Source organism: Penicillium verrucosum (assembly GCF_028828655.1).
Source record: "Penicillium verrucosum strain IBT 35672 chromosome Unknown utg000003l_segment0_segment0, whole genome shotgun sequence".
NCBI lineage: Eukaryota > Fungi > Ascomycota > Eurotiomycetes > Eurotiales > Aspergillaceae > Penicillium > Penicillium verrucosum.
In genome coordinates this window covers 2,221,218-2,244,279 of record NW_026643212.1, presented here as the reverse complement: position 1 = coordinate 2,244,279, position 23,062 = coordinate 2,221,218, and the positions used below count along the sequence as shown (strand labels likewise).

Genomic DNA, 23,062 nt, shown 5'->3' with positions numbered 1-23,062 from the left:
ATCAACGTATATATAAAGTAAAAGATATTTAGGGGTTTCTGCACGAAGTTTTTATTTTTCAGGAGGGGAGAAACGTCTGATAACGGGGGTTAGCCTAATTGCCCTCTCTGTCTTTTTAGCCCTTCGATCCAATCACATCATATGCCGAGATTGTCTCTGGCGGTCAGGCACTAACTGTAAGTATATGCCTTCTCGGCAATGTTTTTGATCTCTTTCTTTTCTTTGGGGTCCATTTTGGGGTCTTTTTAACCTTTTCTTTACCGGTTTCAAATTCCATCCCTGTGAATATGGGTCACGTGACTGGCAGTGGATAGTATCAAAGTGTTGAAGCCTCGAGGTCACTTGTGTTTCAAGATACTCGGCATCTATCAGTTTTGTTTATTTCAACTTGATACCTCGTGTGTGCGAGAGAGAGTGGAATAAAGACACGTTCCATAATTGGTCAATGTTCATTGGACCTCGGGACAAGGACAAGGATGCATCACATAGACCCGAACGGACCAACTGCTGCAGGGGGAGGTCCACAAAGGAGCACTCCCCGGTTTCATGATGGAAGGAAAAAATATAACTATATATTGGATAACATACACACGCAAACAGAATAGGTTACCCACATATGTATTTAGTATCCCGAATAAAGTAAACAGCCCTCAATGATTTTGGGGAAAGCCGCGTACGTCATATATAGGCATACTACCAAGGTAACTATGTATCTCGGGAAATTTGTGGAGAGGAACTGATTCTGATACATCCATGAATACAGAGTATACATTCAACATTCAAATCTTCCTTTTGAAATCTGTTTCGAATTACATTAACCCTTCAGCGCTAGTACTGTTGAAGTTTAAAACTCGCTACATTCTTTTTAAGGCCAATATGTTTGCCTTAGCCCCTCAGTTAGGTACCCCAGCAGGTAGCATGTTTAAAGACATAGGGAATCATATCTGCATAATCTCCAAGGCTAGATCTTCAAATTCAAAGTCACTAGTGAGATAACACATATATTCAAACTAAATAACAATCTATTTCGTGCAGCTTCACATGGCATGGACGGATACGTCATGTCCATCACGTGATGCACACAGGCTAGCCTCTGTCTTCTTGCCGCCAGCTTTACCGGTTGCATTCTCACCATCCCTCGCTCCATTGCCATCCTAATAGCTCTTTGACCTGTTTTCCCACACACGATATCCTTTATAACCAAAAATGGCCTCTTTCCAGGAGCGTGCTCAGCACTCTATTGCTCAGCTTGACAAGGAGGTACGTTTCCAGCTATTGTTGTGTGTTTCACTGGCGCCTCAGGTCTAGCCCTCGCCTGGTGACTGCAATGATTCTAAGCGCCAGCGACCACAACAGGAGCGACTACAATCGCATCCTTTGATAAACACTTCAAGATGTTATCTATCGCTGTGATTTTCAAGCTGACATCTATCATTTTGTAGCTCTCCAAGTACCCTGTCCTCGCCAACCTCGAGCGTCAGACCAATGTCCCCAAGGTCTATGTCATCCTCGGCCTCGTCGGAATCTACTTCTTCCTTGTCTTCTTCAACATTGCTGGCGAGTTCCTCGTCAACTTTGCCGGTTTCCTCGTCCCCGGTTACTACTCCCTTCAGGCGCTTTTCACCTCAAGCACCCAGGATGACACCCAGGTAAGATTTTTTGTAACTTTTTCCTGTCCATGCGCAAATCGCTAACCATGTTTTTCTTCACTCTCACAGTGGCTCACGGTATGTTCATATGACTCTATCACCTTGTTGTCGCAATCGTGCGGAAGTATGGGATCACCGCCGATTCGGGGTTATCATACACCATCCACGTGACATCTTTCCCGCTCGCACGACCAGTGATTCTAACACCTGACTTGATAGTACTGGGTTGTCTTCGCTTTCCTGACTGTCATTGAGAGCGCCATCAGCGCCGCTTACTGGTTCCGTATGTGCCCACAAGATGCCAATCTTTCTACTACTTTGCTAACTGATCACAGCCTTCTACTACATCTTCAAGTTCGTCCTGATCATGTGGATGGCTCTTCCCCAGACCAGGTATGTCCTATCTCATGACCAAGCCTAGACCAGTAGCTGACCTTTTATGACAGCGGTGCCCAAGTTGTCTTCCACTCCTTCCTCCAGCCCGTGGTTGGACGTTTCTTCTCCACCAACGGTACCTCCTCCAACCTCCGCGCCCAGGCCGAGGCTGCGAGCAAGCCCCACTCCACCTAGAGAGGTATAGTCTTACCTCTTAGCTGAGAATCGCATGGACAATAAAAGCTCCGTGGAACCTGCTTTGGCGCGGGTCGCGGATCCGATTCTCTGTGCCCGGTGGGGCATTAAGCACGAAGTGAAGTTGTTGGCTCAAAGCTTCGTTGCTATGATTAAATAGGAGCAGTGCAATAGCCGGAATATGAAATAGAGAGGACCCGAGAAATGTTGCGACAGGTCCGTGGTTGGATATTCGCTGAATATGAGAATGTCTTGTCTTGGTTCTTGCCATTTTGTCACACTCGAGTGGTTTAGTTGCTTAGTTCGTACATTGTCAATTGGGATGCAGTTGGTTTTCGGATGTTAGAGATCTACGTCGTCTACATATATCTTATTTTGTATCTTATTTGGGGTGCTGCACTAGGTATGCGCCATCGAGGTACATCCCCGCACAAGTAGGGATACTTTGGCCAAGCTACACAAGCTACAGGTTCACACAGCAGCCCATGCTTTTTCACTCTCCATACATGTCGTATCAACAGCATCGCCTGGCTTCTCAAAATATTGCGCGTAGCTATCCTCGTATGTACTTCTGATAATTTCACACATCTCATTAATCCGATCAACAAGACAGCTCTTCGGACCAACATGCGTCTTACAACCATTCTTCATCAAGAATCCCCTGACGCTCCTCGGGCGTAAAAATCAACCACCTTCATCCGCCTACTCCAGGGTCAAAGCCAAACACATTAATGGACCTCGAGGAGGTGGTCTGACGGCAAACCAACTTTGACCAACGTCCTTCTGTTCCGATAATGACAGCTAATCGGTGCTAACAAAGATACCCCCCACCACCCTTCTCCGAAGAAGATTCCAGCGCTTCTTGTAAGCTGCCGAGCTCTCCAGCAAGCAAGTTAGGATCATCACACTTCCGAGCCTTGTCAAAATCAATCAAGATAGCTCTCGAGTCCCGAACCAAGAAGTTGAACCGATTCACATCACCATGCTTAATCCCCAAAGCATGTAACCGAGCGAGTGTCTGCTGGCAAATCTCAAGATCCTGAGGCCCAGCATGTCGCGCATTGGCGATACGCTCCATCAAAAAACCAATAACACGACCATCTTCAACGAGATGTCCTAGGAACCGGGGTCCAATGTTATGATCCTCAATCAACCGGTAGCTAGCAGTCTCGCCCTCCATATACCCAATTTCCCAGTCAAAGCGAGCAAACTTGACAACGACAAGTTCCTCAAATTGCGGACATTTGACTTCGTAAACTCCCGTCCGAAGTCTCCTGCTCTCGCCGAGATCCATGTAATCAACAAAGGTATTATGCCATGTATTCTCACGAAGCTCGAGTAGCGCGTGCGAAGTACGGCTCGCCGGTTTCTGGATGTTTGTTTACCAGCCCAGCGTTCCAATCGCCTGTAGGAAGTTCTGGGAGAATCGTGGCGAGAGATGGACCGAAGCACATATCATCTGTGCTCCAGATACCTTGGGCGATAGTGATATACCTTACTAACCCGTTGATCAGAAGCCGGAAATAACTTTCGTCGTCATTGTCGGCTTCTGCTTGAAGCAATGTGATGCTTCTTTGGTCCTGCATTGGGGTGTTGGCACACTGTATGGAGGGGCAGTTGAATCTTCGGCTAGATATTGGGTGTTGGGGGATCAGGTGGAATATTATTGGCCCAATGGTACCATTTTGCTTACAACTTGCAGGCTGTCATGCACGGTGTAGCTCTCATAGAATATGTTTCGTACCTAAGTAGAGTGTTTAATGACAAATTCCGCGATGGTCTGGTTGAAGAGACGCTGTACACCGAAATCACACACCTCTCCGGTCTATGCTGCCTCGTGAAGGATATAGAAGGCCCGCAGGATATCCGCATTTATTTTCGTAATCGAGTTAAAAAAACAGCTTCATATGTACTTACGCCACATTGTAAAAAAACACCAGCCCAGCCCTTTCAAAATTCCCAAAAGAAATAAACACCTAAGCACTAAACTCCGTATGGCCATCGCTTGAAAGGTCAAGAACAGCACATGAGGTTTCGTAGGCTCATAGTATAGCCCTTTTTATAATATCTGACAGACTTCGTAAATCGTATCGGGGTCGATCGCCCGCGGCCATGTTCCATTGAAGGAAATAAAAGCAACGTGTCCGGTTGGTTGAACAATAATCGGAGTGGGAACGTATCAGACTTTACGATTCCGCGATTCCACGTATCGTCCAAGCTCTTAATCAAACCACATAGCTCAGTAGAGCCCCATGCGATTACCCCAGCCGTCAGCGCGAGGGTTGACGACAATCCGATAGGGGAATGGGTTGGAATCGCTAGTGGTAATGGGTGGGATATGGTCTTTATCTCGATTTACCACGCTCAAGATTTTCAAGGCTGCCTTTTGCAGCATATTTCCCATTGCCTTGCGCACTTTGGCTCGTTCTGTGACCAAAATTAGTTCTGGATAAAGGGACCCGCAGACTGTACATACCAGACTCAGTGCGCGGTGTTGCGATCGTCACATCAAGTGTCCAAATCTCCCAGCACACCTCTTCCTCGCCTTTCCCAGTTAATCCGCCAAACCAGTGCCCAGAGCGACGCCGTTTCTTCTCGTAGAACTCGACTGCGATCCGCCCTCGCACGCCCCCGCCCCCTCCGACAATTTGACCATCCTGCCCGCCGGCTGCGGAGGATAAGTGCTGCCGGACCAGAGCTGATACGCGCGATTCAATTAACGTCTCTAGATCTGCATCGTTTATAGCGGGGAGTGTGAAATCGAGCACGTCAAAGGTGACCGGCCGGATAGAAGGGAAGTAACGGTGGAAGAAGATGAGGTTGAGGACACCTGGCAGGAAACACTTTTCAGTAAAAACATGATCACATATGTCTCCGGTTCACAACTAACCCTTCAGTACATCTCGCACATGGGTGGTGTCGGCGAAGATCTCCAGGAAGTACTCCGGAGGGGTTTTGCGGGGCTCCATCCCCGCCATGACGCAGCTCGCAACCAAGCCGGTTGGGGTTGGGTGCAGGCTCAGACAGCTTTTGTTGGTAGAAGGGGGAAGTATTGTCGTAAATACAGAATAGAGGAATAGTCAGGAAGCAAGTTGTTGTATAGAACTGGAGGGATGTAAGGTGGAGTGATGACCCCAAGGGTAATATGGCAAGGGGGGGGGCGGGCCTGTATCGGACGTAGCCGACTGAAGCTTATCGCTTATCATCGAACTGGGGGAAACCAGTTTGAAAGAGAACGCTTATGTTGAAGAAGTACGGAGTGTACGGAGTATGCGGAGTATACAAAAGAGCGATGAGAAGAGAAAAAATAAGAAAGAGACATACACTTGGGCAGGGATTAGCGGGTTGTTGCGGGATGGCCATGCCAAATCCGGGGGAGAGCTCTAATGTGACACAATAATTGATGATTTAGAGGAATGAAAAGATATAACTATATACTATGTACATAGTCAAATATCTAGTTAGAGCATGCAGTACCTAGGTATGTTTGTAGGTACTTTTAACCCTACGTGGTGTTTTATAGGTCCGGTTCACTCTTGCATAACGGTGAGCTCTAGTTAGCCGAGGCCTGAAACTGGCGATCAGCGCCCGAAGCCTCTCTTCCTCATCTACTGAATCATCCATCTCCTGGATCTATTATGATTTGAAATTGCCTATCATTTTAACTTCTTTCCAGAGAAGCACCAAACACAATTATGATCGGTGCGACGAGGCGCTGGTTCCAGCGCAATCGCAAAGGTCTTGCAATTGGGGCTGGGGTGGTAGGAGCCGGCTACTTGGCCGGACAATATGTCCTATCCAAGATCTCCGAGGCACGGGAGCGCATGAGCAGCGATCGGATTGCCCGCGAAAAGTCAGTTGCCCTTGATTCGATGACTCCTATCCCTCCACTGGCAAGCGCGAGCTTGTAGCACGTGCAACCTCGACCAGAATACCCCGAACCGGAATCACTGACCCATCGCAATAGTCTGCGCCGACGATTCGAACAAAACCAAACCGATTGCACATACACTGTCCTTGCCTTGTTGCCGACCGCCGCCGAGAATATTATCGATGCTCTCCCAGTTGAGGAGTTGACCAAGGAGCTGCAGCAAAAGCGGGCGGAGAGGTTGGCTCGACTGAATGCAGGCGAGGCAACTGGGTCAGATCTGAGCTCAGTAGCCCCGAGTCTGCCAGACGATGATCGGAGAAGCCTCTCCAGTTTCCAGAGTGAGGGATATGTGCACGCAAGCCAGATCGGAGACTCTGCTCTGAACTCGGACGGACAACCTCGGCCCAAACGGAACAAGACCCAACTGTGGAATGAGGTGAAGATTACCTGTGAGCCTTTATTTCGTCCATAATCAACCCCGTCTGGTAGAAGTTAACATTTTCTAGCTGTCACTCGGTCTTTTACTATGGTCTACACTCTCTCCTTGCTCACCGTCTTCACTCATATCCAACTTAACCTACTCGGCCGCCGGAACTACCTCTCTAGCGTGATCTCCCTTGCTACACCACCTGCGAACGCCTCGACAATCAGTCTTGAAGACCACGATGATGAGCTCACTCAAACATTGGGCGATGACTTCGAGACCAACCGACGTTACCTCGCCTTCAGTTGGTGGCTGCTTCACCGCGGGTGGAAGGACGTGATGGGAAGGGTGCAAGCTGCCGTCGAGGAAGTATTTGGACCTTTGAATCCACGTGAGGATATCAGCTTGGCCAAGCTCTCTGAGTTGACCTTGCAAATCCGAAAGAAGGTGGAAGGCAGCACCGAGGACGAGCGACGATCTCAAAAATGGCTTTCTTGCTTGCTTCCGCCGGCAGAGGAAGAGGAACATGTCTTACGCGAGTCGGGCGTGGAAGGCGTAGCTGACCCGTCCTCTTCCCAGACGGCGTCGAAGCTGCGACACCTCCTAGATGAGACAGCAGATTTGATCGACTCTCCTTCTTTCTCCCTTGTCCTTACACTTCTTAACAACGAGGGATTCTCAACCCTTATCGATCAAAGGTGTGCCGCTGATGCCTTCAAGGCGCCCACCTCCACCTCCGCACCAGAGACTGCTCCGCAATCATTTGATTCAATCGCCACTGTTGTGCCCCTGGCTGCCAACTCCGAGCGTAAGACAAAGCTTGCCAACCTCCTAGCTGTCATGACTCGCCAGACACACGTAATTGGCAATGGTGCCCACCCGCCAAATGAGTATTTGGTCGCCATGGACCAGAACGTGCGTGAGCTCGAGGCCTTCTCTGCCGTGGTCTATAGCTCGAACTTTGACCTCGAGCTTCTTGGTGCTAAGAACAACGCCGTACCGACCAGGGAGGCGGATCTAGTCGATAATGACACTGCTTCATCATCTTTTTCCCAGGTGATAGTTGAGAAGGAAGTTAAAGCCGATTTAAAGGGGGAGGAGGAGATCATTGAGCCACAACCACGCAGTCTTGTGCCCGATGAACCTGCCTTCAATGAGCCTGAGCCTGAGCCTTTGGCGGCCTCGGCCTTTGAGGAGGCATGGGGCAAGGCCACGGATGATGGGAACACCTCCCCAACAGAAGAAAACCAGCCAACACAGTAAGGCAATGAAGGACTCTTCAACCTTGATGGCGATTCGTGTGATTCTCTCTATAACCTTACACCCTTGGTTTTTTGCCGATCGTTCTGGACCTGGTTTCTATTTCCTCTACGTACATTATCTTTGCGATAGAATTGAGGTATGCTAATGATATATGCCAATTCAATTACCTATCTTACCTATTTCTAGCAATGTTTTCCCTGTTTTTATTCTCTACAACAAATTAGGCATGAATGCGTCATGGTTTAGCGAGCACGCCTAATTGTATGATCTTATACCCCAGACCAAAGTAGACTAGTGTGAGTGGAGTCACCGGGGCCCTATGCTTGGGGATAGTGGCGCTGAGACACATATAAGGATGCTAGGACATCGCCGAGTGAGATTATGGAGCCATATTATGTATCTACAAATAAAATGCTTGGAAAGCAAAAGATATGTGCTGGACACATCCGCTAGCACAGATATAGATTTTCAGTCTACAACAGTAGTTCATACATAGTTCATACTAGTGTCGTATGTCACATTTATTTTTCCCCACTCATCACAATGGTTTCCGTCTTCGGCTTGTGCCTCATTCTGAATGTCAATGTCTCATCAGGCACAGGCACTTTTTCCTTTTGTCTCTTCGTAAAAACGCGGATACGCTGAAACATCTTGACGTCACGACTATACTCTTTTTCCTATTGCAGCTTGCGAGCTCCACCAATGAGCTAATACAGCCCACTTGGTGTGGCGCAGCTCTCTCCGTTGTTTTTTGTTTTTTGTCGCGCAATTGAAACTTTACCGTATTGAACTATGACCTTGTTTTGTTGTATATGTATTGACATAGCACTTTTAATGGGCATTTTCACCGTTTTTAACCGAAGGGGTTGGAGGGTCACCCTATGTCCTTTCTTCCAAGCGTTAGTCCAATTATGGTATGCATCAATACTGTCCGAGCCATTGGCTGACGAAGTACCTCCAATGGGAATACTACCCCCCGGCTATTTTAAAGGCAAATTCCATGTGCATGATAAAATATCTCTTCCTCTTCCAACGTTCCTTCGCAGGGTAGTATACCCCGCACTGTGCAATTAAGTCCAATGATCAGCCCGCTATCATCGGTCCTGGTCTTTATTACATGGCCCATGCATGTTTAAATATAGGGGGCTTGGTGACAAGCTCGCACATCTTGTAAAAATGGATGTTGCCCTTATCTTCCGAGGATATGTGGATATATGTAGCTTATATGCAATTAAATGTCCAGTAGCACACGCGGCAGTCCCCATTCATATGATCGTTCTGCCTATCAAAGAGCTCTCGAACATCGATATTCATAAAGAACCAAAAAAGGACCGGATCTAGTCGAAGAAGATACTAGAAGTTCTAGAACGCTAGCAAGTATTCCCTCGTCTCTACTAGGGACGACATGCAGAGAAGTCGAGCCAGGTGTATGTCCATATCAGATAGTGAATCCGACGAGACAGACGTTGTGATAGGCCATATAGTTTGAGCCAATCTGCACCAGCATTATGCACTTCTCGCAGGAATGGCTCGCAAAAGTGGTAACAAATTACCACCAACTTGAAGTCGCTTGGAGTCTTGGACATTGGCCGCTATGCCACCATCTCCGAATTCTCGCTTAGCCTAACAGTCCTAGGAAACGAGCCGCTTGTAACGGGAGCAACGACCTCACCTGACCGCAGGCCCTAGAACATGGGAGAGGACGTGGGCACTTGTGGACTGCCATTGTTAGCAGCATACCTTGGTGTCTTATTGGGGTTACGGGGCGGCTAGATGGTGGAGCCAGTTGATGGCCGCAGCAGGGATTGTTAGGTGGTGGTGTACGTCGGCTGGAGGAGTCTGGGGGTCCACGATTCGCATCATCACACCAAATATTTCCGCGGCAGAGCTATTATCCTCAGTGATAATGAATAACCAAGGATCCCACAAATATGTTGCTTTCAAGCATTCACGTGCTCGGTGGGAGGCGGATTTGTATTGGCATGTCAATGCAACATTGATCAACAAGAAAAGGCCAACGGAGTACAAAATAAATAATGATGGCGTTATGAAAATGAGAGCTGGAGAGAGACAACAATTTGAAACATTCGATGTTTTAGATCTTGAACCTTGAAATGTAATATACCGTACTCCGTATGTTGTACGGAATAAGTTACCCAGCCTCATGTGTGGCTGAGTCAAGTACTCCACCCGCCCAATTGTGTGGGAAAGTACTTCCTCCGCCGTGTTCCGTATCGTCCAATCACTTTACTCTACCAAGGAACGACCGGTCAAAGTCCTCAAGGTTTCCCCCGATCTGCCCTGCCTCCCCTTAAGACCTGCCCATCCCGACTATTCCTCCACATTCGACATTTACTGGCAGACTGCAGGGCTGTTGTGTGCTTCTTTGTAATTTCCCTCTTTCACTACAGTCACCGAGATTGCCTACCGATTGAATCACACTTTCCTGTGTGCGCTCCTACCGGTCACCTCGCCTCAAAACCATCCCGAGGAATAGTCGGAGGATTAGCCCATTGCACAACTACAACACCTTGGTCACGCTACATATTTGAGGCTCCCATTCTCAGCCTTCCGCCTAAGACCCCCCAAACGGGATTGCGGCGGCTGCATACTGCAGTAGGCGCTGAGGCCGCATTATCTCTCTATCCGTCAGCCGCACGCATCGGAAACGCAGCCCTTCAAGTCATCATCACGAATCAGCATCCCACATCCTGAAATAACTTCCAACGCGCTCCTGGGCAAAGCGTACTCCTAGAACAGCGGCACCCCACATTGGAAATTTAAGGCTGGTGTACTCTTCCGCCCAACATGACTGACTTTCGAATGCCCCTCCACCAAGGGCCTCCTGCCCGGAAGCCCCTCTCTGGTGCCCAGCACGGGTATGGCGGGTATCAATCCTACGATTCTCCACGGCACCAACTTGCGCCCCATCTAGCGAGCCCCCAGACCACGCACAGTCGGACTCGAACCACATCCTCCAACGTGTTGCCCTACTCGAGCGGCTCGCAGCACTACCATGGCACTCCGCCACCTCCAATTCCTCAAATGACTCTTCCTCCTCACCCACCCTCTCGACGCATGTCTAGCACCACCACCTCGACCTCGTCCACCAGCAACCATCCGACGGTACATGCGGGGCATGGTGTTTCTGACATTCGGCGAACCGCCTCGTCTCGCTCTGCCAACTCTCAGCTTGGATATGTGGCCCTCATGCGGCGGCAAAAGGCTACCGTCTGGTGTGACCGGGCACAGCCTGAAGACGCTAGATCGCGCGAACAAGCCTTACGGGACAAGAAGAGAGCGTACCTTGAAGTGCATGGTGCTGGCCGGGCAGGAGCCTTGGCTAGTGGCAAGATCCGACATGGTCCTAAGGGAGCTGCTGAGTTCTCGCCCTCAAATCTAGTGGGCGCCAAGGTCCCCGTGCGATTGAGTGCGAACGAGGTCGGCGATGGGGATGATGACACTCTCAGCAGTGATGGTGGCGCAGTCCACAGACGGACCGGCAGCGGCCGCAGCTCCCTGGGAAGTGCCCACCGTTACCCAAGTGGATACTCGCGGCCACAGGGAACGATGGGCAGCAACAGCACGCCCCCGAACGAGAAGACCGACCTGCCAGAAGTGTCTGAAAATACACCCGCGGAGATTCACGAAGAAGAAAAGAGCCGACTGTCATCTCTCCACAAAGATGATGCCGCAACAACACACAGCAGCGAGCAAGAGCAAGACGATTTTGTTGGTGACATGCAGGCTCCGAGCGCCGCCACTGCGGCAGCCGAGAAAGCCACTACGGCAGCCGAGTTGCGACGACGAGGCAGTGTGGATGAGCGAACTACTACCATGACCAATGTGCGGCTTTTCGTCGCAAATCCCGATTCGGACAGCGACTGAGACCCTGTTTTCATCCAGCGTCTGCCAACTCTTCGTCCTTCATCTTCTTATATCCCGCTTCCTTCTATCTTTTATGATTTCTACATGATTTCTTTTAACGCCTCGTCAATTGCACATAATACCTATCTCGTTGCAACTCCACACCTGGCCCTATTCAGCATATCTTGATGGTTTAGACCAATGCGTCCTTCTGCTTTGTCTATATCTTTGCACGTTTGCTGTCTGATTTATTCCTTTCTATTCCAAGCGTCGCATCTCTGTTTTTCTCCAGGCTCTTTTAATTTTATTTTTGGCTGTATATCCTCGATGGCACTGCTGGTCTCTATAGATTAGCTCTCGCTTGTCTTCGTCCTTCTGCGGCTGCATACGGGGCCATCCTGGTGTTGGTTATCTGGCCTAGCTTTTCTTAATTTAGAGATAGCAATTTCACCCCAAAGGTTATCTCAATTCGTCTCGTATTTAGGATAAGATCCGTGGAGTGGTACTATATGGCTTTTTGTTGCAGCCTCGTTGCCGTTGCCGTTGCGTTGCAAGGTAATTGAACCACTATCATAGCAAAATGACTTGTTCAACTTAAAAATATTGAAATACAAGGCATCACACTCATTCCATAAGATCTTGGGAGTCCAAAATGATGCCATAAATTGTAAAACACTGAAGACTCCACACAAGATGGTCTTGGAATGTCTACTCGGGCACTTGCCTGGGCAGTCCGCGGGCTCGTAGAGTGGTTACATAATCACACACGTGCTTATCGGTCGCGAGCGCGAAACCATTAACGCGTCCCAGTCTTGGCCCAACTGTCACTGCTCTACTCCGTACGTTCATTAAACAGCGAAGTTGATACCCTGTGATTGAATATCAGTTATCTAATCCGACCGACGTCTGTTGTTTGTCTTTCCCTCGGTCGCACTTTCCCTTGGATGACCCGACCTAAACCACCTATGAACTGAAGTCGCGATCTATCACACGACAACCTATTCCCCCTTTCCTCACCACCAACGCTCCTAAGACTTCAACTTCTTAACCAGCACCCTGAAGTCAATGGTGCCCGGTACATCTCTATCGCCGATGCAGTCGGCTCCGTCATTTCCTGCATCACCTTCATCCGGTTCCCGAAAACGCTCAATTCACGAGATTGATGATGCCAACCCTCCCTCGCCAAATGCGAAGCGACCATTAGCCGAGTTCGCTGGCGAAAACCAAGAAAATCGCGACCCATCTCTCTCCTCCCAACCTGACAACACTACTTCCCCGCCTGTTGAAATCAAGCGTAATCATCCGCCTCCACCCTCGGTCGAAATCGTGATGAGACGGACACCACGTAAACCAAATGAAGCTAGTGCCGGGGGATCGACGTCCCCAGGCACTAATGCTACTTCCAATCCTGAGCCTGATACACCAGCCTCTAAGAAACGCAAGTTAGTCTCTACTGGTACAGATCCCAAACAACAAGAAAAAGAAGCCAAAGAGCGCCAGAAGGCTGAGGAGAAGGCGAAGAAGGAAGAGGAGAAGCTGAAGAAAGAGGAAGAGAAGGTCAAGAGGGAAGAAGAGAGGCGCCTAAAGGCGGAGGAAAAGAAGAAGCGCGATGCCGAGCGCGACGAGGAGAAACGACACAGAGAAGAAGAAAAGCGGAAAAAGGATGCTCAACGTGAAGAAGAGCGTAAGCAACGTGATGAAAAGAAGAAGGCAAAGGAGGACGAAAAGGCCGCCAGGGAAGAAGAGAAGCGCAAAAAGGACGAGGAGAAAGAGAAGAAGACCCGAGTAAGCGTCATTCACAATCGTCCTAACAGGAAGATGCCCATGTGCTAACGGTTCAGTCACAAATGAAACTGAACTCCTTCTTCACCAAACCACCGGTACCGTCCGCTCCATCAGGACAGGTGATCACCGCCCCTTCGCCCAAGAAGGCATCTGCCACATCCGATTCTTCTCGCGAAACTCGTGTCGTGCAATCAGACTATGAGCGAGAGTTTCCTGCTTTCTTTCTGCAATCTCATACTGTCGTGGCACCTCCCCATCGGTTTGAGCGTGACTCAGAGGCCCTCAAGCATGTACGGGAAACGATTGATACAAGTCTAGGCACTGAAGCCCCAGCCCAAACACATCCATTCCGTCCATCAGAAGTCTTTCAAATAATCCCCTTCCGTCGTGGGCGTCAGCCAACGAACTCTGTCAAGGATATACTGTTGCAGTTACAACAGTCTGACGATCCGACTCAGCCGCAAAACCAGAGCATAATGCAATCTTCGAGGCCACAAGAACTTCTTTGCAAGGTTACGATGAAGTCTCTCAAGTTTGGCGAGGACATCCGCCCTCCCTATCAAGGAACTTATACCCGTCACGTGTCCGAGTTATCCTCGAGAAGACTTGCGCGAAATCCCTATCACCGAGGGCTACCGGATACCAATTATGATTATGATTCCGAGGCGGAATGGGAGGAACCCGAAGAAGGTGAAGAGCTGGACTCTGAAGAAGAAGATGAAGGCAGTGATGAGGGCGAAGATGATCTCGAGGGTTTCCTGGATGACGAGGATGATGCTCTTGCCGAAGGCAAACGTCGTCTCATTGTTGGTGATTTAGAGCCTGTCTCTACTGGAATTAAGTGGGCTACCAATGGAGTTGAGCCTGAAATGGAGGTCTACCGGATGCAAACTATATCCGATACGGTCAAGTTCCCCATCGACCCCTTCTCGACTGCATACTGGGAGAAACCCAAGGCTGTGGATCCAGTACCTGTGAAGGCGCGACCCGCGACAGCCATAGACGGATTCCTTGTTCCTACAGTCCCTAGAGCAGTGGCGGCGAGCAGTGCTTTACCTCCCACATCGAAAGCGAAACGGCCATTCCCACCCGACCAACTTGCTGAATTCAAGGAAGCAGTTGAAGGTAGTGATCTCAGTAAGATTGGGTTGGTCGAGATCTTGAAGAAACGGTTGGTTCTCACGATATCCACTTTTTTTTTTTTTTTTTTTGGTTAGAGTATATGCTAATCCAGATGTATCTAGATTCCCCAAGGTGTCCAAGGATACACTCAAAGCCACCCTTGACCAGGTAGCTGCTCGTGTCGGACAAAAAGAAGTTGACAAGAAATGGGTTTGTCGGTGATAGTATGGATTTCCCTACACGAGTACCTATGAACGGAGTTTGGGTGTACCTAAGCATTTGTAATGCCATTATGAACGATTCACTCACTCCATCGTGATCAAACATATTTGCTTTTTCTTTTTGGTTTTAAGGGTCGGGGTATCCCGGGTTAGCTGCATGAAACAAATGCCGGTTGTATCGTAGTACAAATGTATATAAGTCAGGACAACATCCTTGCATGTGAGCAAGTTGCCACTTTATGACATGTTAGTCGTATTTCCTCAGATCTTAGACCATAGTGGCGATTTAATAGGCCCTCAGATTCTATACTTTATGATGTACATATGTTTAAAATAGTTGAACACGTAAGAGAGAGAAAGAGAGAGATGTACACGTCTATAAATTCTGAGGGGCGCATGAGGGGCGCATGGACACCTCATTCCTGCACTGCCAACGCATCGTCTTGTTGTACTCGGTACCTGATCCTTTTACCTTGTTAGCGTATTTCTTCCAAGTCTCTTCTACTTGACTTTTAGCACTTTTGTAGTCTGCAACTGTCCGTTTCGAGGATTCCTTTTTTACTCTCTCTCTCTCTCTCTCTCTCTAACTATTATAATCCCTTTTGTTTTATACTCCGGGTTTCTTTAGTCATTTTTACTTTGTTTTTAAACCCCCATCTCCCCTCCTTGTTTTGATTTTTGCCCTCTCTTTTCCCCCGCCTTTTTCTTCCCACACATTCATCCTGGAAGCCAACAGTTCATCCGATCGAGTGCATCGTCACTCCGAGAACCTCTGTTTCGTTTCAGAATGCGATAGGAATTCGTCGGCTAGGGGGGGTTGCGACTGTCTATTAATGGCAAGATGATAGAACATCAAGAGGATCATTATCCCTCTTTGCATTCTACAACCAGTACGTCGTTATAATTATTTACTTTTGCGCTTTTCTCCCTTATATGGGGTTGGGACGTTGAAAGAGGGGTGCTCTTATCGTTATACCCCCTTATTATGATTACAGCCCAATCTAACCAGCTTCAGCCGAGCAAATACCTGATTTCCCCAAGCTTAATACACCATGTGACTTGTCGCATCGGGCGCAAGATCCCACATCTGTGCCTTTACCTCCTTCACCTCCGAGTTCACCAGCCATGTCCGCACTTGAATCCTCGTTGAACGTGGGGCCAGGTGAGTTGGCTGGCTCGGCCCGTGCCAGTCCCAAGGTAGAAGCCGCTTCCTCCAATGGACACAATCCCCGGCCCGCGACGGCTTCTATACCTGTACCAGTGGAAGATGTCCCCCAGATATCATTCGAGGATTTCGCCACTCGTTATCACCAGAACCAGCGCAAGCAGGCCCAAAGGAAGCGATTGGAGAAGCGCCTGCGTGCCACCAAGGTGTCCATTGGCGTCTCTGCGCGTATGGTTCGTGTCGGGCTGACTGCACAGCGAGGTCTTGTCGAAGCTCTCCGCCATGATGACAAGGCCAGTTTCGTTGCTCTTTACCATACACTCCAAGAACTCCAGGAATCATGCGCTTCACCTGCTTCCAACGATGGCCAGACAGACTCCGTGGACGGGGAGCCATCCTTGGGAACTGACATTGGCCGTTTCCCGGATTTCCTTCATCAGTTGAGCCCTCAGTCCCGGACGGACTTTTTGGAGATTTTGCGGCTGGTCCGTTCAGATCCCCAGTTTTTGGTCGACCGGCTACAAAGTCTGTCTTCGGCCCAATTGGCTGCTTTTACTTCTCCTGCCACTGCTTTGGATACCAACGATCCCGCGTTCCCTTCTACATCCCGGGCTCGGGCCCAGTCTTTCTTAAACAGGAACCAGTCTCAGTCCGCGGCTTTCAAGGATCACGCATATGCCTTTGAGAGGACTGACCCACTATCTATACTTCTTTTTAACGTTTTTGCCGCCCCTTTGGACCCAGAGACGCCTGAATCCCGCTTGCGTATGGAAGTGTGGTCATCCGTCTGCGCTCAACTAATCTCCAACGGAAGTAGTAGATACTATCCTCTTATCGGCCAGATCCTTTCTTCTTGGACTACCGGCAGCACTTGGAAAGCCCGTCCCAAATTTGAACTCTACCTAATGGACATTTTACAAACCGGTGCTTTTCTCCTAGAGCCTATAGCCACACCACCCGGGCTGGATTTTGCCATGGATTCCCTGGACCCCATGCGAACGGATGTTGCAGAAGAATTCTTTGCTTCTGCCGTGGATGACTTATTCCGTGTACTTGATGACCCAGATGGCGGTTTTCCTCATGCCGTACTACAGTTCGCAAAGGCTGTGTTGCGCAAGCTGGATAATCCCGAGACCCGCAGTCGCTTCTTGGAATTCTTATTCCTCCAGTGGTTCTTTTCAAAGTTCCTCTATCGCGCATTGACGTATCCTGAGGTATATGAGCCTCTAGCCCATGGTGAACTCGCAAAGCTGACCATAATCTGCATTTCCTGTAATAGACCCATGGTCTTCTCTTAGACTTCCACATCAGAAAGGATGCCCGCGAGAAATTGTTGAACCAGGTTGGGCACCGTGCCTACGCTCAAGTATTTGCTGTTTTGCGTTCCATGTACGTTATCCTAGCTTGAACTCTCTCCAGATTTCGACACGTTACTGATAGCTTCAAGGCATCATTTCTCAATCCCTCGTCCGATGATCAAGGGCCGTGTTGAAAACATGCTCTCTCGGTTCGATAACACGATGCCGCCGGAAGTATCGATTGACCCCTCTATTCCCTCTTTACAGGCACCACTTCCTCATCGACGAAAGTCTCCCTCAACTTTCCTCATGATGTCTGCTTTGGATGTTCTCACGCTCCTAGACACTCTTTTCCAACAGACCTCCTCTTTGCATTCCTCACCAGCCTCTGCTGGTGTTCATTCTTGGCCATCCAGTCCGCCACCATCTATCAACCTTCGGCCAGACTCACTGATGGATTCTGCATTCGCTCGTTTCAAGAACGACACAAATTCAAAACCTACATCACATAATGGTTCCATATTCTCAGTGGAAACTCAGTCCATCCTAGCACCGGAAAATAGCCTATCTGAAAAGGCCGCTCGCATTCGATTCGAGCTAACTGATTTAGATCATCCCAATGAGCGGCTGAGCTTAGAGCACCCCTCAGACGAGCATTGGACCATCTTCTCAGTTGCAGCAGATGGTCGTGACTTAACTTGGAGCCTCCTACCTAATAGTAGATACGAAACGTCCAAAGGCCCGATGATTGAAAGTGAAGATGACGCACACTCCACGACGCTAGGACTGGAGGAAAATCATGAAGCACTACAGACGGCGATCATTCGACTTGTCAAAGAGAACCGCATTCAGGACGCGGGTGATTATGGGTTCCTTTCACAGAATACTACGCAGCCAGCTGCCATGTCCTTGAAGCAGCGGTTCAACGAAGCCATGTTCTGCTGCCATCATGAGTCCGATTTTGTTGGCGCACACTACTGGTGGAACGCTTCACAGCAGCTCGGACAACGAGGAACGCCTAGGTCATCGAGGACCACGGACGATTCGTGGATCTTGGGCCCGATGCATGAGAATTACACTCGTTCACTGATTCAATCACGAGGCGTCATTGAGCGGTGCGAGACTGACTTCGTGTCTCTCGATCACAGTCTCCGCCGACTCCAAACTCAAGTCAAAGATATGACGGCCACATTTTGCAAAATCCGAGACAAAATGTGGTACATGAACGACGTCAAGAACTCTATCAGATACGAGGAGGCCAAACACGTGGCTATAGCTTTGAAAACGATGATCTACTCAGCCCGGCTCTTCAACCAGTTCCCCGAAGAACAGCGTTCTCGTTACGGGGCAAGGTCTTTGGGTGGCTCCTTGTTCCAGAAACCCGAAGTGCAAGTTATGAACATGATGAAGGCACCCAGTAGCCAAGGGGGACCGAATAAGTTGTCTGACGAGCAAGTCGAGCTGACTCGGAAATGGTTGTCGCACAACGGAATCGACAATTTCTGCAAGGGAGAAGAAAGAATTCATCGATTCTGTTACGAGGTTCGAATGAGCATTAATAAACTGGTGGGGGAAACGATGAGCGAGACGCCAGTGTTATGGGCAAGTGAGCTTTTCCAGACAGAGCGTTCAAAGTTTGAGGGCTATGGCTCTCGCACATTCCCTGGGATGTCCATGCCTAGTACTCCTCGACCCTCGACGACCACAAGCGAGGACACAAATTCTGCTTCCCACTTCTATGGTGCCAATATGCCTATGCCTGATCCTATGTCTCGTCTTTCTCAAGATACTCCATCATTGGGTCGCAAGCCCTCTATCCAAAGCATAATCTCCGATAAATGGAGGCCTCAGCGTGACTTGCCTTCAATTGACATGTCCTCTATCGGAGGTTCACCTGGCCGTGCCGCTTCGACATCTACCGGTGATACCTACAGTACATTCTGGTCTGCGCCCCAGCGGCACCCTATGTATGCCGCAAGTGCGTCAAGCGTGTACTCGCGACCACCATCCATGTTCAGTGAGACTGCAGCCCGCCAGCCCCGTCGTGTTGAACACAAGACACACGGGAAAGCGGTGTTCATGGATGGCTTGAGGCAGACACTGACTAGTCTGCTTTTGAGCGATTTGGGCTCTCCAGTATGGAGTTGTGGTAGTGAAACCGACGCCTGGTTTACCAACGCGCTGGACCAGAAACGCATTAAGTTGGAAATGCGCCGACGAGCTGCTGTTCAGAAGTTCTACGTCGATTATGAAGAGCGCTCCAAGCATCTTGGTCAGCAGCGTGGTTCATTGAAAGGTCGCCGGAGCAGGTCTCTGGACAACCTACGTGAGGCTCAACACAAAGCTCCTCGTGTCGAGGCCTCGTCGCAGCTACCGCAAGCATTTTTGGAATCGGACGGGCAGTCGTCCTTTTCATACAAGGCAGTCTTCCACCGGCTGATCGAAGTGTTCTCGCGTCATGGAAATCCCTTTGTAAAGCTCAACGCGTTGCGGGACTTGCGTTCGTTGGTGGTTGCGTCGCTCATTTCGCCACAAGATGCCAATTCCCCTACTTCTCTCAGCTCTTCCCCGGGAGAAGGTGACAGGATGCGGAGCAGTCCTCAACTCCATCGGGCCAGTCGCCACAGTTTCTCTGAGGTTGGGCGCAACGACCTACCACAGATGGACTCAGTACTACCGTCTTCTTCTCCTCCCGAGTCAGTCACATATGGCTCCCAACGATCTGACTATTCCACTCCATCGGAAGCACAAATTGTAGCAGCCTTGCGCGATCTGATCCTCGAAGTGAAGCCGAAGACCCTTTTCAGGGACTTGCAGTTTATCTCGGCGTTCGTCCCAGGGGATCAGCTGAACAAGACCGACCGCGGGACAGCATTCCTCCAATTCGGTCTAGCCGCACTAAGCCTCAAGGAAGAGATCTGCCACAGCATGGTCGAGATCGCCGACCGAATCGTCTTCCAGGAGCTCTCCCATCGTCATCCCCCCTTTGCGTCGGACTTCCAATCCCGGCCCGGTCATGCCATCCAAGATGCAGCGGGGATGTGGATCATCACTGCTAAAGAGGGTAACCCAGTGGCACAGCGCGAACTTGCAATCCTTTATCTGACTCATCCGGAGCTTCTCCCGCGCGTGACCCTCCCTCTGACCCTCCCGCGGGATACCTTCAAGGCGGAGATGATGTATCGACGAGACAAGGACTCTAAATCGGACCCGCAGAGTATGTGTCTAGCGCTGCACTGGATGCAGTTGTCGGCCAGTGGTGGCGATACTCTTGCTCGGAATCGACTTCGTGAGCGTGAGGAGTTTGATTCCATCGCTTGAGAGAGACTTTTCTGGTCTTTTCCTGGTCTTGTTGTGTCGTTTCTCTTTTATTATTCTTTTCCTCGCTGGCTCGACTTTTTTTTTTTTTTTTTTTTTTTTGGTTTCCTTCTTCTTTCTCACTTTCACTTTCACTTTCACTTTTTTCTTCTTTTTTTTTTCTTGTCTTCTACATCGTGATTATTACGTCCTTGCATATATATCCATATACCCCCCGTTTGGGCGATCTAGTTGGGTGTTTTATAAGGTATTCCGTGGACTTTGGGACTCTTGCCTCAGGTTTTCTGTCTTGGCTTGGCCTCTGGAAGATGACTGGCGTTTGAATATATTGAAAGATTGGACGTTTTGTCTTGATCCTAGTTTAATATTATATTTCCTTGGATATTGGATATATATTCATATAGTTAAGACATAACTAGCTATAAGCTGAAGTTCGGGTAGATTGGACCGACGTCATTGGATTTGCATCCCCCCCCACTCATCAGTGGACTTCACCTCGTGACTACTTAGGGACTACTTAGGTACTTGGGTACTTGGGTATATTTTAAAGGAGAATCACGTTTGCATTTATCCATTTTAACCTCCCATATCACATCAACCACACCACATCAGCCGCTCAGCCTCTTTTTTATTTTGGAGCGCAGCTGAGCAACCTAAGTGAAAATAATCAAAAAAATTAAAAAAAAAACTGCCCACACACCACCTCTAGATTCCCCACCCTTGAAAATCAGAACTTCTTATTACCATCGTCCATCGTCCACTTGCAAATCGGGCGACACTCGGTCTTTCCCAACTATCATCCCACCATGACTACCGCACCACACATGCCGGCCAAGGCGCACAGCTCCGATGATGTGCACCATCGACCAAAAGGTGAGTCCAAACTACGTCAGCACCAAACGGTGATCAAAAGCAACGATGGGATCTGACCAAATATATTCTTGCCCCAACTATATAGGTATCCTAAAGAACTCCAACTCTTTCCAAGGTGCTGCCGCTCCGATGGCACCCATATCCCCACCCTCCGTTCCAATCATCTCCGAGCCGGAGGAGACCAAGGAACTCACCCTCCAAAACACCCTGCAGAATGCAGGCCGTCGACGATCCTCATCCACCACCCACGGCTCCAACTCGCGCCGACAGTCGTCAGTCAGCGCCCATGACGAAAACGAGCCCCGTCTAAAGTGGGACGAAGCAAACCTGTACCTGGCCGAGCAGGAGAAGACGGCGAAGATGAAGATCGACGAACCCAAGACTCCGTACGCGCCCCACTACGACCCCAGCGAAGATGATGAGCAGATGCGGCTCGACGAGGCACAGGAAACCTTAATCGATGCGCAGGGCATTGTCGTCGATGAGCTGGATAAGTCGACCAAACCCACCCAGCACCGGAGGGGTGTGTCAGAGGATGAAATCCCCGACCTGGAGCTCGGCGAACCCGAGGAGAACATGCAGGACATCCCCATGGACGACCCTCGTGTCATCCGTGACCGTAGCATGAGCACGGACTCGCACAAGAGCGAGAAGCATGTTCATGTCGGTATGGAGGATGTAAATGGCGCCGAGGCACCGGTGCATGATCCGCTCTTGACAACTGAAGAGGCACGCGCGAAGCATGCTCATTTCGAGCAGCAGCGTAGGAGACACTACGAGATGAGGAACATCAAGGAGCTACTTGCGTATGTTGATCCTGATCTATTATTGATATCGATACGTGGACTTCATAAGCTAACTTCATATATCTAGCCATCCCGAGGATTTGGATGAGGAGATGGAAGATACCGACGAGTCGGAGTCTGGTCCCCCACCGTCTATGCCTCAACTGCCTGAACGCTTCCGCAGCAATGGACTATAGAGATATTCTGGCTTCCTGATCCCTTCTGGGCTTTTCCTGTGCTTTCGTATCTTTGAGTTGAGTTCTTTCCCCTGCAGCGGTCCTATTTGATTTCAGGTTGCCGTCGCACCAGTCTCTCTCCTGTTTTTTTTATTCAATGTTCTCTACTGCTTTGTATATTCCCCTAGTGCCATCCCCCTATACCGGGATTTTTATTCTTGCTCATTTCCTAGTCTGGGTTTCCACTTGGCAGGTGATCTCTTCGCTCTAGACTGGGGTCTTAACCCCCCTCGCTCTTCATCTTCAGTTCACGGGAAATGAATACATGATTTACGTTACCGAACCTCATACCTAGGTGTATATATACATATAAGGTATTGTAACTCCTTTTGTCTAAATAAGCTCTGAACATGTGAAGGTCATCCCTAGGCTTGTCCTACACGGATATAAAGGCAAAAGTAAGTATGTTTCCCGTATTATTAGATACCCCCTATGGTCTTTATAAACCAAAATTTGGAATTTAAGAATAGCCCAGATCACAATTGGGATTCAGTTGGTATATTTGCTAGAACCACTGGGCATCAATGCACATCAAACACCGCGTTCACATTGGTCGGAAGGGAGAAAAAGCAACCATGACATTGCATCTGCAGCCAGTTTATGGAGTACGAAGTA

General features: G+C 49.3%; 8 protein-coding genes across 8 annotated transcripts; 6 read left to right on the top strand and 2 right to left on the bottom strand.

Annotated features, from left to right (window-relative positions):
• Positions 1-1,206: 1,206 nt before the first annotated feature.
• On the top strand, positions 1,207-2,219 carry yop1 (putative membrane biogenesis protein (Yop1); the record flags this gene model as incomplete). Its single annotated transcript, XM_057221249.1, has 6 exons — positions 1,207-1,260; positions 1,443-1,649; positions 1,719-1,727; positions 1,869-1,932; positions 1,985-2,042; positions 2,096-2,219. The coding sequence occupies 6 exons, from the start codon at positions 1,207-1,209 to the stop codon at positions 2,217-2,219; spliced, it is 516 nt and encodes a 171-aa protein (XP_057071521.1).
• Positions 2,220-3,030: 811 nt separating this feature from the next.
• Positions 3,031-3,805, bottom strand: N7516_008529 (uncharacterized protein; the record flags this gene model as incomplete). The annotated part of the gene is given in 2 exon segments (XM_057221248.1): positions 3,031-3,588; positions 3,605-3,805. 2 exon segments carry the CDS (start codon positions 3,803-3,805, stop codon positions 3,031-3,033), a joined length of 759 nt encoding a protein of 252 aa, XP_057071520.1.
• Positions 3,806-4,425: 620 nt separating this feature from the next.
• On the bottom strand, positions 4,426-5,268 carry N7516_008528 (autophagy-related protein 101). Its single transcript, XM_057221247.1, has 3 exons — positions 5,110-5,268; positions 4,696-5,049; positions 4,426-4,646 (listed from the first exon to the last, which is right to left on the bottom strand). The coding sequence occupies exons 1-3, from the start codon at positions 5,195-5,197 to the stop codon at positions 4,459-4,461; spliced, it is 630 nt and encodes a 209-aa protein (XP_057071519.1). The 5' UTR covers positions 5,198-5,268; the 3' UTR covers positions 4,426-4,458.
• Positions 5,269-5,841: 573 nt separating this feature from the next.
• N7516_008527 (peroxisomal biogenesis factor 3) lies at positions 5,842-7,777 on the top strand (the record flags this gene model as incomplete). Its single annotated transcript, XM_057221246.1, has 3 exons — positions 5,842-6,072; positions 6,187-6,539; positions 6,597-7,777. The coding sequence occupies exons 1-3, from the start codon at positions 5,915-5,917 to the stop codon at positions 7,775-7,777; spliced, it is 1,692 nt and encodes a 563-aa protein (XP_057071518.1). The 5' UTR covers positions 5,842-5,914.
• A 2,808-nt stretch (positions 7,778-10,585) lies between these two features.
• On the top strand, positions 10,586-11,665 carry N7516_008526 (uncharacterized protein; the record flags this gene model as incomplete). Its single annotated transcript, XM_057221245.1, has 1 exon — positions 10,586-11,665. The coding sequence occupies one exon, from the start codon at positions 10,586-10,588 to the stop codon at positions 11,663-11,665; it is 1,080 nt and encodes a 359-aa protein (XP_057071517.1).
• Positions 11,666-12,709: 1,044 nt separating this feature from the next.
• N7516_008525 (putative chromatin assembly factor 1 subunit A) lies at positions 12,710-14,773 on the top strand (the record flags this gene model as incomplete). Its single annotated transcript, XM_057221244.1, has 3 exons — positions 12,710-13,429; positions 13,486-14,600; positions 14,674-14,773. 3 exons carry the CDS (start codon positions 12,710-12,712, stop codon positions 14,771-14,773), a joined length of 1,935 nt encoding a protein of 644 aa, XP_057071516.1.
• A 1,124-nt stretch (positions 14,774-15,897) lies between these two features.
• On the top strand, positions 15,898-20,556 carry N7516_008524 (uncharacterized protein; the record flags this gene model as incomplete). Its single annotated transcript, XM_057221243.1, has 3 exons — positions 15,898-17,151; positions 17,217-17,326; positions 17,385-20,556. 3 exons carry the CDS (start codon positions 15,898-15,900, stop codon positions 20,554-20,556), a joined length of 4,536 nt encoding a protein of 1,511 aa, XP_057071515.1.
• Positions 20,557-21,359: 803 nt separating this feature from the next.
• N7516_008523 (PP1-complex regulatory subunit GLC8) lies at positions 21,360-22,408 on the top strand (the record flags this gene model as incomplete). The annotated part of the gene is made up of 3 exons (XM_057221242.1): positions 21,360-21,426; positions 21,512-22,232; positions 22,300-22,408. The coding sequence occupies 3 exons, from the start codon at positions 21,360-21,362 to the stop codon at positions 22,406-22,408; spliced, it is 897 nt and encodes a 298-aa protein (XP_057071514.1).
• Positions 22,409-23,062: the final 654 nt, after the last annotated feature.